This window comes from Coloeus monedula (genome assembly GCF_965178545.1).
Source record: "Coloeus monedula genome assembly, chromosome: 19".
NCBI lineage: Eukaryota > Metazoa > Chordata > Aves > Passeriformes > Corvidae > Coloeus > Coloeus monedula.
Window position 1 is genome coordinate 613,136 of NC_138799.1, and position 23,327 is coordinate 636,462.

The 23,327-nt window shown below is 60.7% G+C and overlaps 1 protein-coding gene across 1 annotated transcript; it reads left to right on the forward strand.

The window, feature by feature from the left end:
• Positions 1-575: 575 nt before the first annotated feature.
• ARHGAP44 (Rho GTPase activating protein 44) lies at positions 576-22,189 on the forward strand (the record flags this gene model as incomplete). Its single annotated transcript, XM_082294257.1, is given in 23 exon segments — positions 576-628; positions 9,113-9,152; positions 9,715-9,819; positions 9,927-10,003; positions 10,835-10,946; positions 11,654-11,730; positions 12,413-12,530; positions 13,143-13,211; positions 13,283-13,364; positions 14,303-14,430; positions 14,570-14,681; positions 15,511-15,592; positions 15,924-16,004; positions 16,088-16,201; positions 16,581-16,672; positions 16,929-17,109; positions 17,668-17,685; positions 17,967-18,188; positions 20,172-20,257; positions 20,346-20,460; positions 20,462-20,507; positions 20,510-20,690; positions 22,041-22,189. Coding segments are annotated over 23 exon segments (2,340 nt in total).
• Positions 22,190-23,327: the final 1,138 nt, after the last annotated feature.

Here is a 23,327-nt window from a genome sequence, read left to right on the forward strand (position 1 = left end):
GAGGTGCCAAAGGATGCCAGGAGATCCTGGGCGAGCTGGGGCCGTGCCACGGGGCGCCGAGGTGATGTCGGGGGGATTCCAGGGATGCTGGAGCGGTGCTGAGGCCGTGTCACGGGACCCGAGGGGATGCCAGGTGACGCCGGGCGTGCCAGAGGGATGCCGGGGGGACGCCAGGTGATGCCGAGGCCATGTCCAGGGACGCCGAGGGATGCCGGGGGGATGCCGGGGCCACGCCCAGGGATGCCGGGGGGAAGTCAGGGAATGCCGGGGGGGATGTCCGGCTCCAGGCTCCCTCCATGACCCCCCCCCCGGCTCGGAGAGCCCGCCGGGGCGGGCGGCCCCGGACTACATTTCCCATGGCCGCCGCGGCCGGGGGCGGTGCGGGGCGGCGCGGGGGGCGCGGAGCGCAGGCGGAGGCGCGGAGAGGCGCAGGGGCGGCGGGGCCCGCTCGGCCCGGCTCGGCTCGGCTCGGCCCGGCCCGGCTCGGCGCCGGGCGGGGATGCGGGAGGGGCGGCCCGCGGCCCCCGGCCCCGCTGCCCGCCCGCACCGCCCGCACCGCCCGCGCCGCCGCCACCATGAAGAAGCAATTCAACCGCATGCGCCAGCTCGCCAACCAGACCGTGGGCAGGTAGGGACGGGATGGGATGCGACGCGATGGGATGCGATGGGATGCGATGGGAGGAGGGTGGGGACCCACCCTGCCCAACCCTGCTCTGCCCACAGCCCCCATCCTGCACCCTGCTTGCTCCCGCCCGCCCCGCTGCACCCCCACCTGCCCGTTCCCAGCTCCCTGCCCGTTCCCAGCTCCCTGCCCGTCCCCTGCCTGCCCCATCGCCCCAATCCCATGTGTCCTGCCTGCCCCACTGCCCTGGTTCTGCCCCTTCCCTGCCTGTCCCACTGCCCCGACTCCCTGCCTGCACTCTGGCAGCCTCGCTGCCCTCATCCCACAACCTGCCTGCATCCTGCCTGCTCCCTGTCCACTCCCTGCCTGCCCCTCCGCCCTTGCTCCTGCCTGCCCCACTGCCGCTCCTCAAGGCCACTCCCTGCCTGCCCCACTGCTCCTGCTCCGTGCCTGCTTCCTTGCCTGAGCCCTGCTTGCCCCACTGGCCCTAATCCCACTCCCTGCCTGCTCCCTGCCTGCTCCCTGCCTACCCCAGGCTCTCAGGGAGATGCTCTTCCTGCTCCCTGTGTGCACCTTGCCCTGCTCCCTGCCGCACCCTGACACCCTCTGTCCTCACCGTGCTCTACTCCCTACCCCTCTCCCTGCCCCTCTCTCTGCCCCACTCCCTCCTCCCTGCCCGCTCCCCTGCCTGTTAACCCCTGTCTGTCCACTGCCCCACTCCCTGCCCCCTTTACCCACTGCTCCCTGCCTGCCCCTGCCCTCCCCTTGCCTGTCCCCCTGCCCTGCCCATCCCCTCTGTCCCAGGGCTGCGGGGACACTCCCTGGCCCCCCAGCCCCGATGCTGTGGGGTGCCCCACTGCCCTGCCCCCCCGGCACCCCTGGCTGGCCATGGAGCCAGGGGCACTCTGGGGCTCTGGAGCCAGAGCTGTGCCCATGGGAATGCCCACGGGAATGCCCACAGGAATGCCGTGTGCACCGGTGCACGGCCAGGCCTGGGTTTGATGGTGGCTGTTGTGTAATTCCTGGAGATTTTGCATCGGGGGGGGGGGGCGGGAAGAGGATTTATTTATTTTCCCTTCCCATCGCGACACTGGGGCACTGGCACAGCTGGAGCGGCGGCTCTGCATCCCCTCGGCATCCCCAGGGCTTCTACTGGCACCCCCGTGTGCCCCCCGTGTCCCCCATGGCACCGGGGGCACGTCCGGCTGGCCCGGGCTCCCTGGCCGGGCTGGAGCTGCCGCCCCACGGCCCGCGGCGGGCACGGGCTGGGGTGGCAGCGGCTGCGGCGTGGGGCTGTGGGAATGCTGGGCAGGGACGGGAGAGTGGGGGGAACGTGGCTTGGGAGCTCCAGGAGTCTGGTGTGGGAATCCCTCACAGGAGTGGTGTGGGAACGCTGTGCGGGAGCACAGTGTGGGAATGCGGTGTGGGAGCGTGGTCTGAGTGTGGTGCCAGAGCGTGGTGTGGGATCATGGCACAGGAACGTGGCACAGGGAATGTGCGGGAGCATGGTGTGGGAGCGTGCTGTGGGGTCGTGGCACAGGGAATGTGGTGCCAGGAGCGTGCTGTGGGGTCGTGGTGTGGGATCGTGGCACAGGGAATGTGGTACCAGGAGCGTGCTGTGGGATCGTGGTGTGGGATCGTGGCACAGGGAATGTGGCACGCAGATCGTGCTGTGGGAATGCGGTGCGGGAGCGCCGGGAGCCCGGCAGTGCCTCCCGTGGGGGAGCGGCAGGGGGAGGCTGTTTTGGGGACATTTTCCCGTGGCATCTGCACCAGGCCAGGTTCCCTTTCCGGACCCTCCGAGGGGGCTGGACACATCCCCACCCTCTGGGAATGGGGGCTGCATGGGGGGGTGTCCCCAGGTCCCCCAGCTCGGCGTGGGAGACGTGAGCCGGGCACTGCTCCCATCTCTGGCTCCAAAATGGTGCCTCTGACAGGGCCAGGAGCATCCTCCTCCCACATCCCGCCGGAGCACCCTGTTGTGCCCTCCCGCAGCCCAGGGAATGGGGTCGGGGGCTCGGATAAACCCCTAATAATCCTCTTAGGGGATGTGCTGGGCAGCTGGGAGGCTCCGGAGGTACCCAGGGACAGCGGGGGATGTGGCCCCTCTTTCCTGGGATGGGGCACCTGGAGCATCCTCAGGGCTTGGCTGGAGCTTGGGGAGCATCCCTGTCCTCCTGCCAGCTCCGCTGGTCCCCACCTCATCCACGGGCTGATGTTTGTCCCTCTTCCCACTGGAGTCCTGAGCGGTCCTCTCCAGACAGCCAGGAATCAGGAATAATAGATGGGATTAAGGAATAATAGATGAAAATAGGGAATAATAGATGAAAACAGGGAATCATAGATGGAAATAAGGAATAATAGATGAAAATAGGGAAAAATAAAAGGAAGTAGGAAATAATATGTGGAAATGTGGAATAATGCATAGAAATGAGGGAAGATTAATGGAACTGAGGAATAATTAATGGAAATAAGGAATAAGAGTACAACCCTGGTGTTTTGTCTCCCTGGAAGAGGCTCTCTGGGGGACAAGCCCCACAGCCTTTGGGGCTCTGAGGGCTGTCCCCTCCTCCTTGTCACCAAACCCCAGTGGGGTCCCCTTGCAGTGCCAGCGCCCCCAAGTCTGGGAATGGGGACCACCGGGATGGATCCTGTCCTGGGCTGAGCACTGTGCTCACGTGGGGGTTGTCTCTCGGGGGCATTGCTGCATTCCAGGAAAATGGGGACAGCGGGGACAGCAGGGACAGCAGGGACATCAGGGACAGCAGGGACATCTGCCCAGCCACCCTACAGGGTATGCAGAGAGGTGTCCCAGCCCCTGGTGGCTTTTCCTGCTTTAGGTGGTGTGGTTTCCATTAAAAAAAGGAAGGAGAGAGGGGACTGAAGAGAAACCCGTCTCCGTGGGTCGGAAGGAGCCAGAGGGAACACGTGGGAGCAGCCACGAGGGACCGAGGGTGAGGAGGAGACTCAGGGCTTGGGTCAGGACTAGGGCCAGGGTCAAGGTCAGTGTTAGGGCCAGGGCTAAGGTCAGGGTCAGGGTTGTAGTTAGGGTTAAAGTAAGGCTTAGGGTCAGGATTAGGGTTAAGGTCAAGGTTAAGGCCAGGATCAGTGCAGGATAAGGATCAGAACTGGGGAATTACTGGGTCAGGATAGGATCAAGATCAGGGTTAGGGTCAGGTCACATGAGGAAGTGACTGTGTCCTTTCCAAATCCGGTCTGGAGCTCCTTGTCCCGGGTGCCCCCACGTTCCTTCCTGGCTCCACTCGGATGCTGGGAGCCAGCCCAGAGCTCCTGTTCCCACTGGGGAGAGCAGCAGCTCCCACAGGAGCTTGGGTGCCCAGTCTGGGAGTGAGAGGGACCAGTCAAATCCTCAGCTGGGCCCTGAGCATGGGGTTTATTTTGTTTTATTTTAGTTTAATTTAGTTTTGTATTTAATTTTTTATTTTGAATTTATTTATTTTATTTACTTTGGCTTTTGGGGGTTTTTTGGTCATTTCACTTGACAGAAGGAACTGGGGATGCTCAGCCCAGCCCAGCCCACACCTGGTACTCAACCCTGGGAAGAATTCCTGTGCCAGTCCGTGAGGAATATCCATCTCCGTGGGGTGGAAAAGGGGAAGGGAAACCAATGAGTGGCTGTAGAACATTCTGAGGAGCTTTCCTGCAAAGCGCTTTTATCTTTGTTTTTGTTTGTCCGTCCCATCGGGAGGTCCCGCCCTGGCTCCAGGCAGTGGGACAATGCCACCAGGGTGTCACCTCAGCCGCTCCAGCGGCCCGAACAGCCCTGGGAGTTGCCCAGAATCGGCTCCATAGGGATTTTTTCCCATGGGGATTACAGCGGGCACTTGCAGCCGCTGGCAGAGTGACACGGCTGGGTTCCCAAAGGGCACAGAGGGAATGGAGGACACGGGAAACGGTGGCGGAAGCTCGGAGGGGTTGGATTTTTCCCCCTCGACCTTTCTGAGCATCCCACGCTGTGTCCCCCATCCCGGGGGCAGTGGTGGCACTTGGGGCTGGATGTCACCTCGGTGGCTCTCAGGGAGATGCTTTTCCAAGCACCAGGACATCCACACAAAGCCTTTAAACACCGGGGTTATTCCTGGTGCAGCAGGAGCATCCGGCGAGGAATAAGGACATTTTCTTCTGCTTGCACTGAATAGGGACAGAGGGAAATAAAAGCATCACCCGGGATTTTTCCAACGGGATTTGCAGGCGGGAACAACATCCCGTAAATAGCTGCGTTCCCCATCTGCACTTCGGGGTGCCAGGGACTCGCTGTCAGCAGAACCCCCTGGGATTTCGGCTCTGGATCGGCAGATCCCGGCAGCCCCGGGGATATTTTTATCCTCCTCGCAAGGAGGCAGCGCTGACAACCTGGAACATTCATGGAGCGGGCTGAGGGTTTTGTCTCTGCTCCAGCAGCCTCAGGGCTCTGCAGGGGCTTCTCCACGATTTCTAAATCGGGATGGAAGCGTGGTCGGGATGCGACCCCGGGGAGGGAAGCGCCAGGAGCAAAGGGCCGCGAGCATCCCGAGCCAAAGGGACGCCAGCACCGAGCTCGCCGCCGGGAGGGGGGCAGGAGATGAGGACCAGAGGCTTCTCTGCCTTTCAGCCTCTGTCCCCCATTTTGCTTTGCTTCATTCGCTTTTCCCAGCTGTGGGCAGGATGGAGGGAAGCTGCTCCAGTCCTCCCTGCCTGTTCCTCCCGCTGTTCCAGCCTGGCTCGGCTGCCGAGGGCTGAGAGCCGGCCCTGGGCCCGCGGGGTGGGCGCAGCTCCCGTCACCGCAGGTGCGGGACCGGGGCTGTCGCACCGTGCCACCGCGGGCAGGACGCGCCGGAGGAGGCGCCGGCGGGGCCGTGTCCCCGCGTCGCGCTGGATGTCGCAGTCGGAGCCGTTTCCCGGGGGAGCTGAGCAGCGATTTGAGGATATCAATATTTGATGTTTTGCTTCTTGCCTGCTAAAAAGGCGCCGGGAAAAATCCGCGGCTCCGCTGGAGCTCGGCGGGTGCCGGGTTGGAGCCGTCGGGATCTGTGTCCCCGGGGAGGCGGTGGCCAGGAGAGCTCAGGTGGCGGCAGGTGGGGACAGCGCGGTCGTGGATCAGAATCTGGTCTGGATCACGGAGCCCGGCGCTTCCAGGGGTGTGGATGGCACTCAGGGGCTTCCTCCTCCCTCTGGCAAACGCAGAGGGTGCCCGGTGCTTTAGCCAGGGCTGGGGATGAACCTCACTCCCCAGCCTCCCTTCTGGGCTTTGGGGGCTCGAGCACCTGGGATTTTCCCGCAGGCACTGGAGGCAGATGCGGCAGGGCGGGGATGGAGCCGGGCCCTGTCCCTGTGTCCATGTGGGATGTGGAACGCACCCTCCCCTGGGAATCAGCGCTGCCGGCACGGGACGGCCTTGGCTGGGTGTTTGTGCCTCCCTCTCCAGCAGTGCAGCTATTTTTAGGCTGGAGCAAGGAGAAATTAGGGAATCAGCATTGGTCATTAAATAGTGATTAAATATTTATGGACAGGCTGCAGTGAGGGCTGGCTGGGGCTGGGGTCAAAGGGGAGTTTGGGCAGGAGATGCAGGTGAGGGGCTTTTTGCGGCACCGTGGACATGCTCTGCCTCTGGAGATGCATCCCTGCTCCTGCTGTCCCCACACCAGTGTGATACTTTTCCCGTTCCGAGATAAATTACCATGAAATCCTTGCCATGCTCGGAGTTTTGCTGGCTTGGGGTCAGATGCAAGGCTCCCTGTCATGGGTGGCCGGAGCACCAGAGGGGGACGGTGGCAGGGGACAGTGATGGATAGTCCAGCCAGGCACAGGTGGCTGGCACGAGGAGATGCTCCAGGGAAGCACCGGCTCTGCTGCACCTCCCCAGGTCAAGGCTGTGGACATTCATGTATTTATTTGGGAATCAACATAATTTGCTTGATTGGTGTTGATTTCTGCTGGCAGCAATTAACTCGTGCACAGCAAATGCCCGAGCACGCTGTGACTGCATCCCCACTTGTTGGCTTTGGCTCTCCATGGTCATTGTCCCTTTCCCCAGCTGCCTGCAGGGATGGAGTCCGGCTGCTGCCTGAGCAGGGCCCGGGTTTGTGCTGGGAAAAACAGCTCGGGGTGGAAATCTGGAGGGGAGGGGGAGGAGCAGGATTTTATTTACCAGAAGGAAAGAGGAAAGAAAGTGTTGGGAGCTGGGAGGGTTGGCTGCCTCTCCAAGGGACGCTCCCACGGGATGCGTGTAACTCATGGAATGAAGTTTTGGGGGATTGGAGACCAGCCAGGGAAATTGGGTACCCCTCTCTTGGGAGGCACAGGAACCATCACCCGTCCTTACGTGGGATTGGTTGGAGCACACCATGGGAGGGAGAGGGGAGCCCAAAGCAGGGAGGTTTGGGGAGGGGCTGATGGAGATGTTCAGGGCTGAGCCCACTGGAAATGCTTTGCCAAAATCCCTGGCGAGATGCTGCCATCCTGCTGCTCCAGAAAAGGCAGTGGGATAATCTTTCATCCCCACTGGATGCCCCGGGGAAATTCCTGGGTACCAGGGAGGCACCACTAGGGTCTCTTTGAGCATCTCAAAGCATTTCTTTGAACACCTTTGAGTGCCAACAAGGGCTCAGCACCCAAAAAATCCCGGGATGTGCAGGGTTGGCACAGGGGAATGCTCTCTGGTGAAAGCATTGGGTTTTAAATGCTGAGGATGTGCTTAAACACAGATCAGGGCCACATTTCTGTTATTCTCTTTGAAACGTTGTTTTCTGCTCCTCAAACACTCCTCAGAGCATAGCACGGCTTGGGATGTGGCTGCTGGGAGAGACACCAGCCCACGGGACCTGGGATGTGCAAATCCCACCCACCGCCCGGCTGGGAGAGCAGAAAACACAGGAAAAAAATCCCTTTTGCTGTTCAAGTGAGGAAGTGACTCCTGGGGAGTGAGCAGCAGGGATGTGCCAGCGGTGCCTCACTCCCTAACACCTCCCACTCCTTCGGGATGCTAAAAATATCCCGAGCTGAGGACGGACGTTGTGGCTGTGCCCGTGGATATTTGCTGCTTTTTTCCCTGTTTGTGCTAATTCTGTGTCACTTCCAATCCTGTCTAAATGAGAGTGAAGGTGATTCCCAGAGCAGGAGGAGGAGCTGCTCAGCCCTTGCTCCCAGGTGGGCAGTGCTCCTTAGAGATGTTCTAATCTGTTCATTTCAATAACTTATCTTAAAAATTAAAATAAACAGGATTTGTTTAATTTAATTTTTTAAAATTTATTTTTAAATCACCTTAGATCAGGTGCTGGAACATCTTTCATGCCCAAAGCAGATTTAATGCAGTTCATTTGGGGATGCCCTGGCACAGTTTTCCCACAGGGACATGGCTGACCCATCCCTGGAAGTGTCCAAGGCCAGGTTGGACGGGATTTGGAGCAGCCTGGGGTAGCGGAAGGTGTCCCTGCCATGGCAGGGGGCTGGAATGATGAGCTCTAAGGTCCCTTCCAGCCCAAACCTTTCCATGATTCTGTGATTTGCACTTTCTGCAAGGCTTTGGATGGGATGTGTTTGTGGGTGAGCCGCTCCCGTGCCACGCTTGCTGTCTGAACCTTGCTCTGTGTTTGCTCCTTATTTCCACTATTCCAACACTTCCCTCCCTCTCTCCAAGCTGAGAATCCAGCTTGGATGGCAGGAAGGGACCAGACTCAGGAAATAAAGGTGTTTTTTTCAGGATGACAGCACCAATCTCTCGCTGTCCCTTGACGAACCTTTAGGGACTGATTGGCTGAATCACAGCTCTGCCCCAGCTCACATTGACAGAGCTCGTTTTTCCAAGTGAAAGGATGCACTGAAGTCGTTGAAAACCCTGGGAAAAGGAATAAATGATCCGGATGTGATGGTTTAAATGAGCCTGAGCAGCTGTGGTGCAGGGCCCTGGGCTCGATGCTGCAGGTCCACGGGCCGAGGACAGCGGTTTTGTGTCTCCTCCTGCATCCCGGTGCTCCTCCCTCGGGAAGGCAGCGGCTGCCACGGGCTCTGGAGCGCTAAATCCGTCTCCAGTGAGCAGCAGGAAGGGCTCTGGCGAGGCCCCGGGCAGCAGCTGCCACCTCACATCCCGTGGCTGCCTCCGTGTGAGGAGGCCCAGCCGTGCGGACGCACTGTCCTTGGGATCCGGAGGGAGCCCAGCGAGCCGCGCTCCTGTGCAGACACTGCACCCCTCTCTGCAGCACTGCCCGCTTCCTTCTGGGAATTTCGCATCCCTATTTTCCTGGGGATCATGGAAAAATAAGGGGGAGATCAGATGCAGGCCCTGGATTGGTGTGGAACCTGGCAGTGAGCCATGGAGATGCTCCATCCTTTCCTTCTTTAGGAGACGAGGCAAAGGCTGGTGGGAGCAGAGATCCTTAAATCCCCCCTGCATCCTGATGGAAAAGCACATCCTGGGGTCCGTGGTGTGCACAGGGCACTGCTGCACGGGCCCAGACCCTTCCCCGATGGGTTCTCTCCTCTTCTGTCTTGCAGAGCCGAGAAGACCGAGGTGTTGAGCGAAGATCTGCTGCAGGTGAGGTTCCCTCGGAGCCACCCCAGGGTGTCCCGTGGGGGCTGCAGCCATCAGCAGCTCCCTCTTGGTGCTGCAGCATCCCAGGGCAGTGGAGGGGCTGGAGGGAGGAGGAGGAGGGACTGGGAGCATGGGAAGCGACACTGCCTCCCTCCCACGAGCCTCCCAGCCCTTTCCCAGCCTGGGCTCCAGGTCAGCAGGAATCGGATCCAGGGATGGCAGCCTGATCCAGCCGGCTGGACTGCAGCTCCACGTCCTGCCCCGGGGAAGGGACGTGTGACAGCAGGGGACAGTGCCCAGAGCTGCTGGGCTGGGGGATTCCAGCAGAACAGCCCGAGCCAAAAGCCACACGTGGGGCTTGGAGCATCCAGGGATCACACGGCTGTGATGCTCAGCTGGCATCCCTCGGGGGCATCTCATCCTGGTGCTCTTTGCCCCCAGGGCAGGGAATCCTGGTGATGGGATCCCGGGGTGGTGGGCGATGGGATCCCAGGGTGGTGGGTGATGGGATCCCGGGGTGGTGGGTGATGGGATACTCCGGTGATGGGCTCCATTGCTCCCACAGGTGGAGAAGCGGCTGGAGCTGGTGAAGCAGGTGTCCCACAGCACCCACAAGAAGCTGACAGCCTGTCTGCAGGGCCAGCAGGGCCTGGACGCCGACAAGCGCTCGGTGAGGGTGGTGGGGCCAGGGGGTCCGGGATCCAGGGGATTCGGGGATCCAGGGGGATCCAGGGGGATCCAGGGGTCCGGGTGGGAACGCAGCCCCTCTCTTTGCAGAAGAAGCTGCCGCTGACGACGCTGGCGCAGTGTCTGATGGAGGGATCGGCCGTGCTGGGGGACGACTCCCTGCTGGGGTAAGGGCGGCTGGGGCTGCCCCGGGGGGACACTGCCAGGGGGGCCGGGGGCTGGGACAGTGCCAGGAGTGCTGCTGGCAATGTGCTGGGAATGTGCTGGGAATGCTGCTCCTCCTTGGCTCTGATGCCAGGTAACAGGGATTCACTGCTGTGTTGGAGGGGCTGGGGGGATCGCGGTGGTTTATTCTTCTCCTCCTTGTATGGGCTGGGATCCTGTGATCGTCCAATGTAAACTGCATTTATAGACTTTTATATTCATATATTCCTATTGATGTTTTTATGTGTTATATATCGATATATGAGCTATTACTGTTTATATACTTATATATGATTTATCATTATCTATATATTTATATTTGTACATTTTATATATTTCTGTATTTCTATATTACTTATTATTAATATATTTACAAATATTTTACAAATATTTAAATGTTTACATGTGATTTATTATTTATATATATTATGTTTGTATATTTTATTTTTTTTTATTTATATAGATATTTAAAGTCCATACAGTTTTAGACTGGCCTAATAATAATATATAACATCATATTAATACATAATATAATAGTAATATATAACATAATTATAGAGTTAATAATATGTCATAATATAATAATCTAGTATTTTAATTATTATTATATCATTAGAAGTGCAATCCTTAAGGAATGAGCTTTCCTGGCATCCTGGGTGCCACCCTCCCTCCATCCTCTGCCAGGGAGGGGCTGCCCTGTGCCACTCCCGGAGCCCCGGGGGTGCTGGCTGTCCCCTGTCCCCGCAGTGGCTGCAGGACCGTGTCCCCAGCCCCAGCCGTGCCTGTGCCCGCAGGAAGATGCTGCGGCTCTGCGGGGAGGCCGAGGACAAACTGGCGCAGGAGCTCATCCACTTCGAGCTGCAGGTGGAGAGGGACGTCATCGAGCCGCTCTTCGTGCTGGCTGAGGTGAGCTGGGGGTGCCGGGGGGTCCCTGGGGTGTCACCGTGCCGGGGAAGGGAAGGGTCTCCCTGCTTCGGCCGCTTGTTTGGTTCCTGGCCCCTGGAGCCGTGTCCGGCTGGCTCCTTCCTCTGCTCCCACTGCTCTTCCTCCTTTCCCAAACACAGGGGCTTCACACTCCTATTTCTGATCCATTTTTCCAAGCCCCAAACACTTCCCGTTGTTGTTGGGGTTTTTCCCTCTCCTTTTCCCCTCTGCTGCTGAATTTGTTTTTCAATTTTTCCCTATGCTTTTCCCCTCCTTTTGCACCCAGCAAAACCTCCTGGGCTGGGCTCGGATTTTGTCCCCCCGGCACAAACGGGAGCTTTGGGTGCTGCTGGTCCAGGGCTCCCAGCTGTTCCCAAATCGCTCTGGTGCCTGTGCATGGGGCCTTTGCACTGCCATCTCCAGGACCCTTTTCCTGCCCTCATCCGGCTCCCCAGGAAGCTTTGACCCCCCAGGGCTGCTGCTCTCGGGTTCTGGAGCTGTCGAGGTGTGGCACATTCCGGGTGGGACGCACAGGAGGGATCAGCTGGGCCGTCTCCCTGAGGATGTTAAATTAAGGAGCTGCGTCCTGACCCACCCAGCTTGCCCCAGCCCAAACCCCCAGGGTGTGTCCCACCCCTGGACACCTCTCCAGGGGTGTTCATCTCCTCCCACTCCATGTGTTGCTGCAGGTGGAAATCCCAAATATCCAAAAGCAGAGGAAGCACTTGGCAAAGCTCGTGCTGGACATGGACTCCTCCAGGACGAGGTAGGAAATGCCTTCAGGTGCTTTTTAAGGAATAAAAACTCCCAAGCCCTGGGTAGATCCAGGGAGAGCAGCTCCTGGGCCCCTGGCACTGCAGTTCCCTTGGGACAAGAGGTCCTGGCTGTGTCTCTGTGGGCCGTGAGTTCAGTTTTGCAATGAGCCAGGATTACTGCTCCTGTCCACAGAATCCATGGACCCCTTTTCCTTGGCTGCCCTCTGCAGCAAAAGTGTATTTTTTTCTGGCAGAAAGGGTTATTTGTACTTTTTCCGTGTCCTGGTGAGTTCTGATGCAGAGCCAGGTGCTCCTGCCCCTGCAGAGGGGCCCTGAGGGGAGCTGGGATGACTCGGGATTGTCCCATGCCACCGTTGAGTTGTCCAAGCCCCCACTCCAGCACATCCTGGGAGAAGTTTGAGAGATGTCCACAGTCCCCAGCATCATGTCCAGGCTCTCCCATCCCCTTCCTCTCTCCTCCCACCTGGATAAGGCTCCTTATCCTGCAGGAAAGAATTCCTTGGAGCGCAGTGTGTGCAGTGCTGCGGGGATGGGGACGGCTGGGGGTGGGAGTGGGTGCTGAATTCCAGCTGGACTGGGATCATCTCCTGCTGCTCAGCCCTGGGACCATGGTGGCCACCCAGGGCCGCTGGGATGTGGTCACTGCTCCGCACCGGTCCCTGTCCCCCGCAGGTGGCAGCAGTCGGTGAAGTCCTCGGGCCTGGCCAGCAACCTGCAGCCGTCGGGAGCCAAAGCTGACGCTCTCAGGGAGGAGATGGAGGAGGCAGCCAACAGAGTGGAGATCTGCAGGGTACCAGGGCCACTCCTGGCCGAGGGGGGACTGGGGGCTCCCAGACTCCGGGGGGAGCTGCAGCCTCTCCTCTCACCCTGCTCTGCATCTTCCCTTTCCCCTGCCTGTGCTGAACCCTCCTCTGGCTGCTCCCCAAACGCAGTGCGGTGGCATCGGGTGATGCTCCCCAGCCAAATGGGACATCCCCAGCTCCTCTGTCCCCATTCTCCACATCCCACTGGAGCTGGAGAGCCTCCCATTCCCTGGGAACCCATCCTGGCAGAGCTCAGCACTGGGTACATCCAGCCCTGGCCCTGTTAAAGACATTTCTCCACCTTCTCTGTGCTGGGTTTATTTCCCATCATTTTCAAGCACTAAGAGGGACTTCGACCCCCTTTCCATGGGATAAGAGGGACTCCAACCTCCCTTCTTTGTGCACTTTGGGGGAACCTGGACCCTGATCAGGCTGCAGTGGGGGAGGTTCCCGAACCTCCCTGACACCCTAACCCTAACCCTGTGCCACCCTGGCTCCTGCTGGGACCAAGCTGGTCCCTCCTGGTGGCTCCGGAAGGGCCGTGGTGGTGGCACTGGGGCAGCAGGGGAGGGACGGTGACGGATGCTCTGCCCCTGCAGGACCAGCTCTCGGCTGACATGTACAATTTTGTGGCCAAAGAAGTCGACTATGCAAATTATTTTCAAACTGTAAGTGCCACCCACCCCCTGGCTGTGCCTGTCCTCGGCGGCGCGGTGACCCCGGTGCCGTGTCCCCGCAGCTGATCGAGGTGCAGGCCGAGTACCACCGCAAATCCCTGGCGCTCCTGCAGAACTTCCTGCCCCAGATCAAAGCCCAGCAGGGTGAGTGCCCACAGCTCTGTCCCACTCCCACCTGTGGCACCGAGGGCCTGTGACAGGCTCTGTGTGACCCCGCAGGGACAGCTGAGCACCCTCCTGCTGCTTGTCCTGCCTGCATCCTGCCTGTCCCGGTGCTGGGAGGGGATCCCATCCCCATCCCCGTTGGCTGGGGGGGCAGGATCCGTCTGCACGGAGAGGGGGAAACCTGCCCCAGTGTGTTGAGGATGGGCAGGCCCTGGCACAGGGTGCCCAGAGCAGCTGTGGCTGCCCCTGGATCCCTGGCAGTGCCCAAGGCCAGGCTGGACATTGGGGCTGGGAGCAGCCTGGGACAGTGGGAGGTGTCCCTGCCATGGCAGGGGTGGGAATGGATGGGCTTTAAGGTCCCTTCCAACCCAAACCATTCTGGGATTCTGTGGAAATCCCCATCGAGTGCAGCTGGAATCCCAGAACTGAGGGGGGGTTTGGGGGTCTCTCTGGGGGTGCAGCATCCAGAGGGTCTGGGCTGGGAGCCTGAGGTCAGGGTGAGCCCCAGGCAATGGCCCCAAAAGCAGCTCCTTCCCAGGTCAGGGCTCCTGGTGCTGCTGTCGCTGCAGTGGGGCAGGGAGGGATTTGTATTTCATTTTGTTCTCTATCCCACAAAATATTCCTGCCTTAAACTGTGATGGAAGAAGGGGAGAATATTGCAAAGGTTTGCCTGTTGTTACCCCTGTGGAAAATGCAATCCAGCTCCTTTGAAATCCTGGGATGACTGGAAAACATTTTGTTTGGATTTCACCTTTCAAAAGCACTTTGCGAGCTGCCAGAGGTGCAGGGCCCTGTTCTTCTAACAACACCCAAACAGAGTATTTTACTGCCAAAACTGTGATCCAAGGGCCTTTTGGGGAGGGGATGCTGGATCTGGCACCATCCTCCCTCTCCTCTGCCCCCTCTGCCCGTCACAGAGGCGTGGATGGAGAAGCCCTCCTTCGGGAAGCCCCTGGAGGAGCACCTGGCGGTCAGCGGGCGGGAGATCGCCTTCCCTGTGGAGGCCTGCGTGACCATGCTGCTGGAATGTGGGATGCAGGAGGAGGTGGGTACCGGGTCCCACCCTCGCTGGGCATGATGGAAGGGGCCATGGGGGTCCCCAGGGCCGGGGCAAGGAACTGGAGGGGTCCAGGGACATCCCCAGCCCCAAGTCCTGTCCGACACTCCCTGTGTCCTCTGCCCAGGGTCTCTTCCGCGTGGCTCCCTCGGCCTCCAAGCTGAAGAAGCTCAAGGCTGCCCTGGACTGCTGCGTGGTGGACGTGCAGGAGTACTCAGCTGATCCCCACGCCATCGCAGGTGGGGCTCCTCGGAGCGGGGCACCCCCCAAGGGCACCCTGAGTGGGATAAGTGGCACCAAGTCCAGCTGGAGGCCAGGAACCAGTGCTGCAGTCCAGGGGTTGATGCTGGGTCTGATTTTGTTCAATGCTGTCATTCATTAATGGCCTGGCAGATGGGGCAGGTGGCACAACCTGGGGACAGTGGCTGCCCCAAGAGGTGCTGCCATCCAGAGGGACCTGGCCAGGCTGGAGGTGAAGAAAATAGGGATACAACCATCATCCAGTCACACTAATGAGGGTGGCCCTAACGAGGGTGACACTGATTAGGTGATCTCTGCAGGAGCAGGGAGTGGTTGGGAAGACTCACGTTAACATCAGACTTCCCATCTTCTGTCACCTCTTCTGGGGGAATTGCCTCCCCAAGCACAGATCCGAGCCCATGGGGCTGCTCTGGAGCATTGGCTGGGGCTCCATGGCATCCCTGCTCCCCTCTGGGAATGGGGGCTCCGGCAGGCACAGGATCGAACCCTGGCTTCCCAACGGGAACCTGTTCCCAGCACAGGGAGCTGGGAATGTCCCAGGCAAAAACAAGTGATGGAGACCTGGGAAAACACCTGCAGGAGGGAACTGGGAAGGTGCCAAGAGGGACTGGGGGGTGGCAAGGTGGGTGCTGGGGGCTGGGGGTGCCACAGGCTGCTCTGAGTCAGGGAGACCCGTGGGTGCTCCGGGGTGCGGTGGGGGGGAGGTTGGGGGGGACGGGAGTCCAGCGCCCAGGAGCAAAACCGCTTTGGTGCCCGACAGCCGGTGCCACCTGCAGTGCCAATCCCTGTGTCCCCTGTGTGCCACAGGAGCCCTCAAGTCCTACCTGCGAGAGCTGCCCGAGCCCCTCATGACGTTCGAGCTGTACGAGGAGTGGATCCAGGCCTCCAAGTGAGTCTGGGACATCCCCCCGTTCCTCCTTGGCACGGGCAGGGACAGCCTGGGTCCCCGTGCATGGTTTGGGTTGTTTGTGGCACAGCTCACAGAGTTTGGGGTGTTTCCTCTGGGCTCTGAGAGCCAGGAGGTGGTGAGAAGTCCAGCATCCAATGTCTGCCGAAGGGATTCCTTCTCCTTTTGACTGGGTTTTGGGGATTAATTTACTTATATAATGTTGGTGGCAGCCTGAGGGTCTTGCAGGGTCCCCGAGGGCAGGGCTGGTGGGGTCCACAGCCCCAGGGCAGGGTGGGAATGGGGGATAACGCCCTCTCCCCCCTCCCTGCAGCATCCCAGAGCAGGAGAAACGGCTGCAGGCTCTCTGGAATGCCTGCGAGAAGCTGCCCAAAGCCAACTACAACAACATCAGGTGAGCCCGGGGCCAGCAGGACACGGGGAGGGGACACACAGGGTGTGACCTGTGCACTGACCCGCTTGGGATCGGCTGTCCAGGTACGTGATTAAATTCCTGGCCAAGCTGACCGAGTACCAGGATATGAACAAAATGACCCCGAGCAACGTGGCCATCGTGCTGGGGCCCAACCTGCTGTGGCCGCAGGCCGAGGGGTGAGCGCTGGGGGAGGCGGGGATCCTGCTGGGAATCCTGCTGGGAGCCCTGCTGGGAATCCTGCTGGGAATCCTGCTGGGAATCCTGCTGGGAGCCCTGCTGGGAATCCTGCTGGGAATCCTGCTGGGAATCCTGCTGGGAGCCCTGCTGGGAATCCTGCTGGGAATCCTGCTGGGAATCCTGCTGGGAGCCCTGCTGGGAATCCTGCTGGGAGCCCTGCTGGGAATCCTGCTGGGAATCCTGCTGGGAATCCTGCTGGGAGCCCGGCTGGGAATCCTGCTGGGAGCCCTGCTGGGAATCCTGCTGGGAATCCTGCTGGGAATCCTGCTGGGAGCCCCGCTGGCCTGCAGGGGTTGCTGAGCTGCCGCCCCCGTGCAGGAACATGACGGAGATGATGACGACGCTGTCGCTGCAGATCGTGGGCATCATCGAGCCGCTCATCCAGCACGCGGACTGGTTCTTCCCGGGAGGTAGGGTGTGTCCCATGGTCGTGGGGACAGCTGGGCTTCCTGGCACCTCCTGGGAGGGGGCTCAGAGCTCCCAGGTTTGTTTTTGCCAGCTGCCTTGGCTCGCTGGAGCTCAGGCAGGGCTCTGGCCAGGCTCAGCACAGCACTGAGCCCAACCCCGCTGCTCCAGCCCCCCCGAGCGTCCCTGCAGTGCCAGCACCCCAATCCTTCCCCTCCCTGAGGACACTCCTCCCACCACCATCCTTCATCCCTCCCCCAGACATCGAGTTCAACGTGACGGGGAACTACGGCAGCCCCCTGCACGTGAACCACAACGCCAACTACAGCTCCATGCCCTCGCCGGACATGGACCACGGCGAGCGCCGGCAGCACGACCAGGCCCGGCGGCCCCTCAGCGTGGCCACCGACAACATGATGCTGGAGTTCTACAAGAAGGATGGGTAGGGTCACTGCCAGGGTTTGGGCACAGGGAAGGGGCACCTTGGGGTGGGTGGCACTGAGCTGGTGGAGGTTGGGTGGTCCCAGGGTGCAGGGACCCCCTGCTTTCCATGCCAGGCTCTTGGGTGTGTTCAGGTGAACTCACACCTGCCCACTGCAGATGGGAGTGGGGTGGCCCATGGGGTGACACCAAGGCTGTGCCATGCCAGATACAGGTGTCCTGGTGTCCTCAAGGTCTGCAGGTTTTTCTCCAGGGGAAAGCTTCCCATTCCCACTCCATGCATGTCCCCTGTCCATGACATGTCACAGGGACCTCAAATGGTCGAGTTGGCTCCAGAAAACACCCAGAATTCTCCCCATCCCAAAAGTGCCCCCATTTCCAGAAGATATCCCAAGCTGTCCCACCACTGGCATAGCCCGGTCCCTCCTGAGCCCCCTCTGCCCCCACTCTCGAAGCCCCTCAGCCTCGCAGCCCTTTGCCCAGCAGTGACCTCTCACCCTGTGCACTGTCCAGTTTAGGGGGTTTTCACACTAATAACCATTTGTTTCTGCCCATGCAGCCTTAGGAAAATCCAAAGGTACCGTATCCTCTGCAGTGGTGCTGGGAATCTGCAGGGAGGGTGCAGGGAGGGTGCTGGGAGGGTGCTGGTGCCTGCTGGTTCGTGGGGGAAGGGAGAGGTGGCCGATGGGTGACACAAACCCGTCCCACGCTGCCACCCCTGCCCTATTGCCCTGTAGTTTCACTCCCAGCAGTTTCCCGGTGGAAGAGGCGTTTTTAGGGACCCCAAAGGAGTGGTGAGGGGGTGCTGGAGGTGCCCTCCCACCGGGTGGGTGCCGACCCCCGTCTCTGTGTCCCCAGCATGGGCGTCAGGGTGATGGACACCTCGTGGGTGGCTCGCCGAGGCACCTCAGCGGGGCGCAAGGCGACCTCGGCCCCCCCGGCCGCGCAGCCCCCGGCCCCGCCCGCCGAGCTCCCCCCCACGCCCCACTCGCCCATTCCCGAGCAGTCGCCGGAGATTTCAGCAACGCCCTCCCCGCCTCCCACCAGCTTCGGCTTCCCCCCGGCAGCCGAGCGGACAAGGTAAGGCCACCGGCAGCCCGTGTCCCCGAGCCGGGCATCGTCCCCGCGAGTGAGGCCAGCAGCGACACAACCTCTCGGTGCGGGAGAGGACGCTCAGCATCCTCGGGAGAGGAGCAGCATCTTTAGGGCAGAGGGAGGAGAGGATGCTCTGCATCCCTGCAGCCACTACCACAGCCCCATCCTGCCATTCCCATGAGAACCGTGCTGCCTTCAGGGATTTTCCTGAGGGCCCCTTGCCCGGGTGTTCCTGGGCCGTAGCGGAATTTGGGCTGGAGGTGCCAGGAAGGTGCAGGGAAAACCCTCGGGGAGCCCAGCGGCCCCTGAGACCTTCGTCTGCCCAGGCTCTGAGTCCGGCTTTAATTGCACAGCTCATGTGGGAGAAAGCGCCTAAATCCCACTTTTCTGCCCCAAAAGGGAAGCAGAGCCGGGCCGGGTGCTCACACTAGGCAGGGGGCAGCCCCGGGAGGGTTGGGCACCACGGGGGCTCCCCCGCCGCTCCCCGCTCCCCACCAGCGCTTCTGCTCTTTGACGAATTTCCCCTCCCTTTTGCGTGACTTCTGCCGGTTTTCACGGTGCTTCTGTACCTTTGCAGCAGGGCTGACCCGGCAGCCGCCCGGCGCAGCGGCGGCCCCAGCGCCCCCCGCCCCGGGGACCCCCCGAGCCCCCGCTCCCCGCCCTGGGCGCGGCCCCTGTGGCCCGCCCCGCTGCCCGCCCGCCCCCGCTGCCCGCGCTGGCCCCCGCTGGCCCCGTGGCCCTGTCCCCGCCTGTCCCCCTGGCTCTGCCTCCCCGCCGCGGTTCCCCCCGCGCCCCCCCTGCCCCGGGGCGGCCGCCCGCCCGCCCTCGCCGCAGGACTCGGCCCCCCGAGGTAACCGCGGGACCGGGGCGGGCTGGGGGCGGCACCGCCGGCCGGGGGAACCCTGGGGCCCGGGGGAGGGTGGCCACGAGCGGCGGGGGCGGAGGAATCGCGGGGGGGGCGGCGGGAGGGGGCACCGGGTGCTGAGTGCTGGGTGCGGGAAGGAGCTCACGGCTCTCCCTCTTCTTCTTCTTCTGCTGTTCATTTCCAATTTTCTTTTTTATTGTTATGACTCATGTTTTACGTTTTCCTTTTATTTTATTTTTGGCTTTATTTTTGTTTTATTTTTTAATTATATTTTTCATGATTTTTGAGTTTTCTTTGTTAATTTTTGATTTACCTTTATTAATTAATTCTCTTGTATTTTCTGGTTTTAATTTTATTTCTAATTCTTTGTTTAATTTCTGCGTTCTGTTATTTTATTTCTATTTTTCATTTATTTTCATTTTATTTCATTTTTAATTTTACTTTTATTTATTATTCTTTGCCTTTTTATGCTTGATACTTTTACTTTCCCTTTCGGCTTTCCTTTCCTTTCGGCTTTCCTTTCGGCTTTCCTTTCGCCTTTCCTTTCGCCTTTCCTTTCGCCTTTCCTTTCGCCTTTCCTTTCCTTTCGCCTTTCCTTTCGCCTTTCCTTTCCTTTCGCCTTTCCTTTCCTTTCCTTTCCTTTCCTTTCCTTTCCTTTCCTTTCCTTTCCTTTCCTTTCCTTTCCTTTCCTTTCCTTTCCTTTCCTTTCCTTTCCTTTCCTTTCCTTTCCTTTCCTTTCCTTTCCTTTCCTTTCCTTTCCTTTCCTTTCCTTTCCTTTCCTTTCCTTTCCTTTCCTTTCCTTTCCTTTCCTTTCCTTTCCTTTCCTTTCCTTTCCTTTCCTTTCCTTTCCCTTTCCCTTTCCCTTTCCCTTTCCCTTTCCCTTTCCCTTTCCCTTTCCCTTTCCCTTTCCCTTTCCCTTTCCCTTTCCCTTTCCCTTTCCCTTCCCTTTCCTTTCCCTTTCCTACTCCTTTTCTTTTTCCTTTTTCCTTTTCTATATTTTGCGTCTTTTTTCCTTTTTCTTCCGTTTCTCTTTTCCCTTTTTTCCCCTTTCCCTGTTTCCTCTTTCCTTCCCTTGCCCGTTCTGTGCCCCTTGCCCGCCCCAGCACTTTCAAGCCCCCGGAGCTGTCCCCGGGGCCGCCCCCCGCGCCCGCCCCCGCGGCCGAGCAGAGCCCGCACTCGCTGCGCAAAGGTAGGAGCGGGCCGGGGCGGGGCCGCGGGGGGGTCCCCGCGGGGTGCCCCGGCCCTGACCCGTCCCTGTCGCTGTGTCTGTCCCGCAGGGGCCAAGAAGCTGGCGCCCATCCCGCCCCGGGCGGCGGGGGAGGCGGGCGGGGGGCAGCCGTCCCCGGCCAGCTTGTCCCCGACCCCCCCCAGCACCCCGTCCCCGTACGGCCCCCTCGGAGCCTCCCCCGGAGCCCCCCCCGGAGCCTCCCCCGGGGCCGGGCCGCCCCCGCTGCTGCCGTCCCCCGCCGCCGCCGCCCCCCGGGCCCGGGCCGCCCCCAAAGCGCGGCCGCGCCCCGCGCTGCCCCCCCCGCCGCAGCCGCCCCCGGCCGCCCCCGCACCCCCCCAGCCCCCGGAGCCGCCCCGCCTGGACACCGCGGGCCCCGGGGACGGCGCGCTCACAGGTAACCCCGGCGGGGGGGACTCTCGGGGGGGTGGCAGAGTCCCCCAGGACGGGGACAATGGCCCTGGGAACACAGGACCGAGCCCTCGAAGGTGGTGATGTCCCCAGGAAGGTGGCACCCCCCCCCGGAAAGGTGGAAGTGTCCCTTGGAAGGCAAAACGGTGCCCCGGAAGGTGGCAGTGTTCCCCAGGAAGGTGACAAGTGCTTGGAAAGGCAGAACTGTCCCTAGGAAGTTGGTGATGTCCCCAGGAAGGTGACAATAGCAGAGGCAAGGTAGAACTGGCCCCAGCGAGGTGGTGCTGGCCCAGGAGGGTGCCAACATCCCCCTGAGGGTGGCCAGGTACTCAGGAAGGTGGTGATAGCCCCGGAAAAGAGGAACTGTCCCCAGGACGGTGGTGATGAGCCCAGGGAGGTGCCAATGCAATCGGGAAGTTGGCTGTGTCCCTTGGGCAGTGGCAGTGTCACCAGGAATGCGATGTCCCGGGAAAGCCCCGGAGCTGTGCTGCTGCCCCTGCCGCTCTGCCCTCCCTGGCCCTGGGCTGTGTTGGTGCCGTGTCTCCCCGGGGTCCCTGTGCTGCTGGAGGGGGACGGCCAGGGGGATGCTTTAAAAGTGCCAGGTGACACTGGGGACCCCAGGGGACACAGAGGCTGGGGGAGTGTCCCAGTGTCCCTCCCATGGGGTCCGGCAGGGCACAGGGATCTGTTCCCTGTGTGCCCGTCCTGCCTGTGAGGGGTGGGACAACGTGAGCGGCACAAAGTCCCGGGCACGCTGCGGGGCTGGTCAGTGTCCCCAGGGGCTGCCACCTGCCTTTGGGTGGCATTGGCATGGGTGTGGCTCTACCAAGGCATTGCTGTGGGCCTGGCATGGCACCCTGGCATGGACGCAGCCCTGACATCACACCCTGGCATCGCCCCTGGCCTTAGCTGCAGCTTCACTGTCCCACTCTGGGACAACAAAGTCCCTGAGCCACATCCTGAGCAACATCCCTGGGAATGTCCCTGGGCAGTGTCCCTGGGCCAGGCAGCTGTGGCAGAGGTGCTTTTTCTACCTGAGGGGGTTGCTCTGCTCTCAGCAAGGGACACGGTGACACTGCCTGCCTGTGCCTGTGCTCACCCTGTCACTTCACAGGTGCAGCCTCACCCTGCGGGTCCCCTGGGAGAGGGGACAGAGGTGTCACCCACGCTCAGGGGGACAGAGCTTCGTGGGACACGGGCAGTGTGTGGGGACAGCTGGTGTCACCGCCCTGGCTCGGGTGGGGTCCACAGAGCAGAGGGCGGCGGTGACAGCCCTGGTGGTGGCACTAACACGGTGCCAGCCCCGTGGGTGCCCCATCACTGTGCCCTCCCGCAGGTCTGCTCCGTTTTGAGGTCCCCTCCCTCCACGTGTCCCCGGACGCCGCCCTGTGCCGGGACCCGCCGGAGGCAGCGCAGAGACTCTCGGGGCCGAGCCTGAGCCCGCGGCAGGAGGAGGAGGAGGAATCGGAGAGCACAGCCCTATGACAGTGTCCCTGTCCCCAAGCTCATCCGTGCGGCACCCAGGGGCCAGCACCGGCCACCGGCACCGAGGGCCACGGGCCAGTTTTGGGTGGCAAAGCGTCCGGTTTGGGGGCGGCCGCTGTTCTTTAGTTCATTTTTGTTCGCCTTATCCAGACTTTGCCTTTGAACCGGGTGCCTGCACCCCCTGCCCCGCAGCACCCACGACCCTGGGGTGATGCCTCCACGTCCTCCGTGCCCCGAGGCGGGTGCCACTGGGTGCTGGCCAGGTGACAAGGAGCTCGCCGGCGCTTTGCAGTGGGATTTCCTTTCTTCGGCTTCTTCCCCCTCCGCTTGTTTGGGAGCAGGATGGGACCTGACCAGCAATAACCTGGGGACGCAGGAGGTGCCCCCCGGCTCTCGGGGTGCTGGTGGAGGAGGTGCACGTCCCTAGGCACCCGCTGTCCCTGGGGGTTGGTGGCTTTGGTCGTGCATGCACAGACAAATTAACCTTTTATCCTTTCCAGAGAGAGAAGATCTATCTATATATATATATCAGCAGAGATATATATATATTCTATATTTGTATAGAGAGAGAGAAACTATAGAGAGATTTGTTTTATCTGGAGCCATTCCCGCCTGGCCGGTGCGAGAGGGAGGATGGAAACGGCAGCGCTTCGCCCCCACCCCGCTCGCGCCGTGCCCCCCGCCCCAGGTGGGCACCGGGGGGCACCAGCACCCCAAAGCAATCAATAAACCCAATAAATCCGTGTGCCACTCGCTGAGAACTGCCAGGCGGCACCGGCCTTTGCTTCCTGCCCCAGCCCTGGGGGGAGGACTTGGGAGTGCAGAGGGTTTGGGTGATAAAATGGTGGTTTGGGGTTCTATAGGGGCTGTCATGGATCTGGTGCCATGGGATGGGGCAGTGTCAGGCATGGGAGTCACATTGGGGCTCCCACCCTCTCCAGCTGCAGCTGTGGCATGAAGAGCAGCGGAGGGGTCCTGTCCTTGTCACTGCCAGCACGCCTGGGCACCCCAGGAAAGCTGCCACACCCAGGGCTGCCGAGTGCCTGGGTGACAACAAGTGACAAACCCACGTGTCCCCTGCTGCAAAGCAGGGCCACAGCCATGGCAGCAGCAGTGGCACCACAGGGGCCTTGGCCTG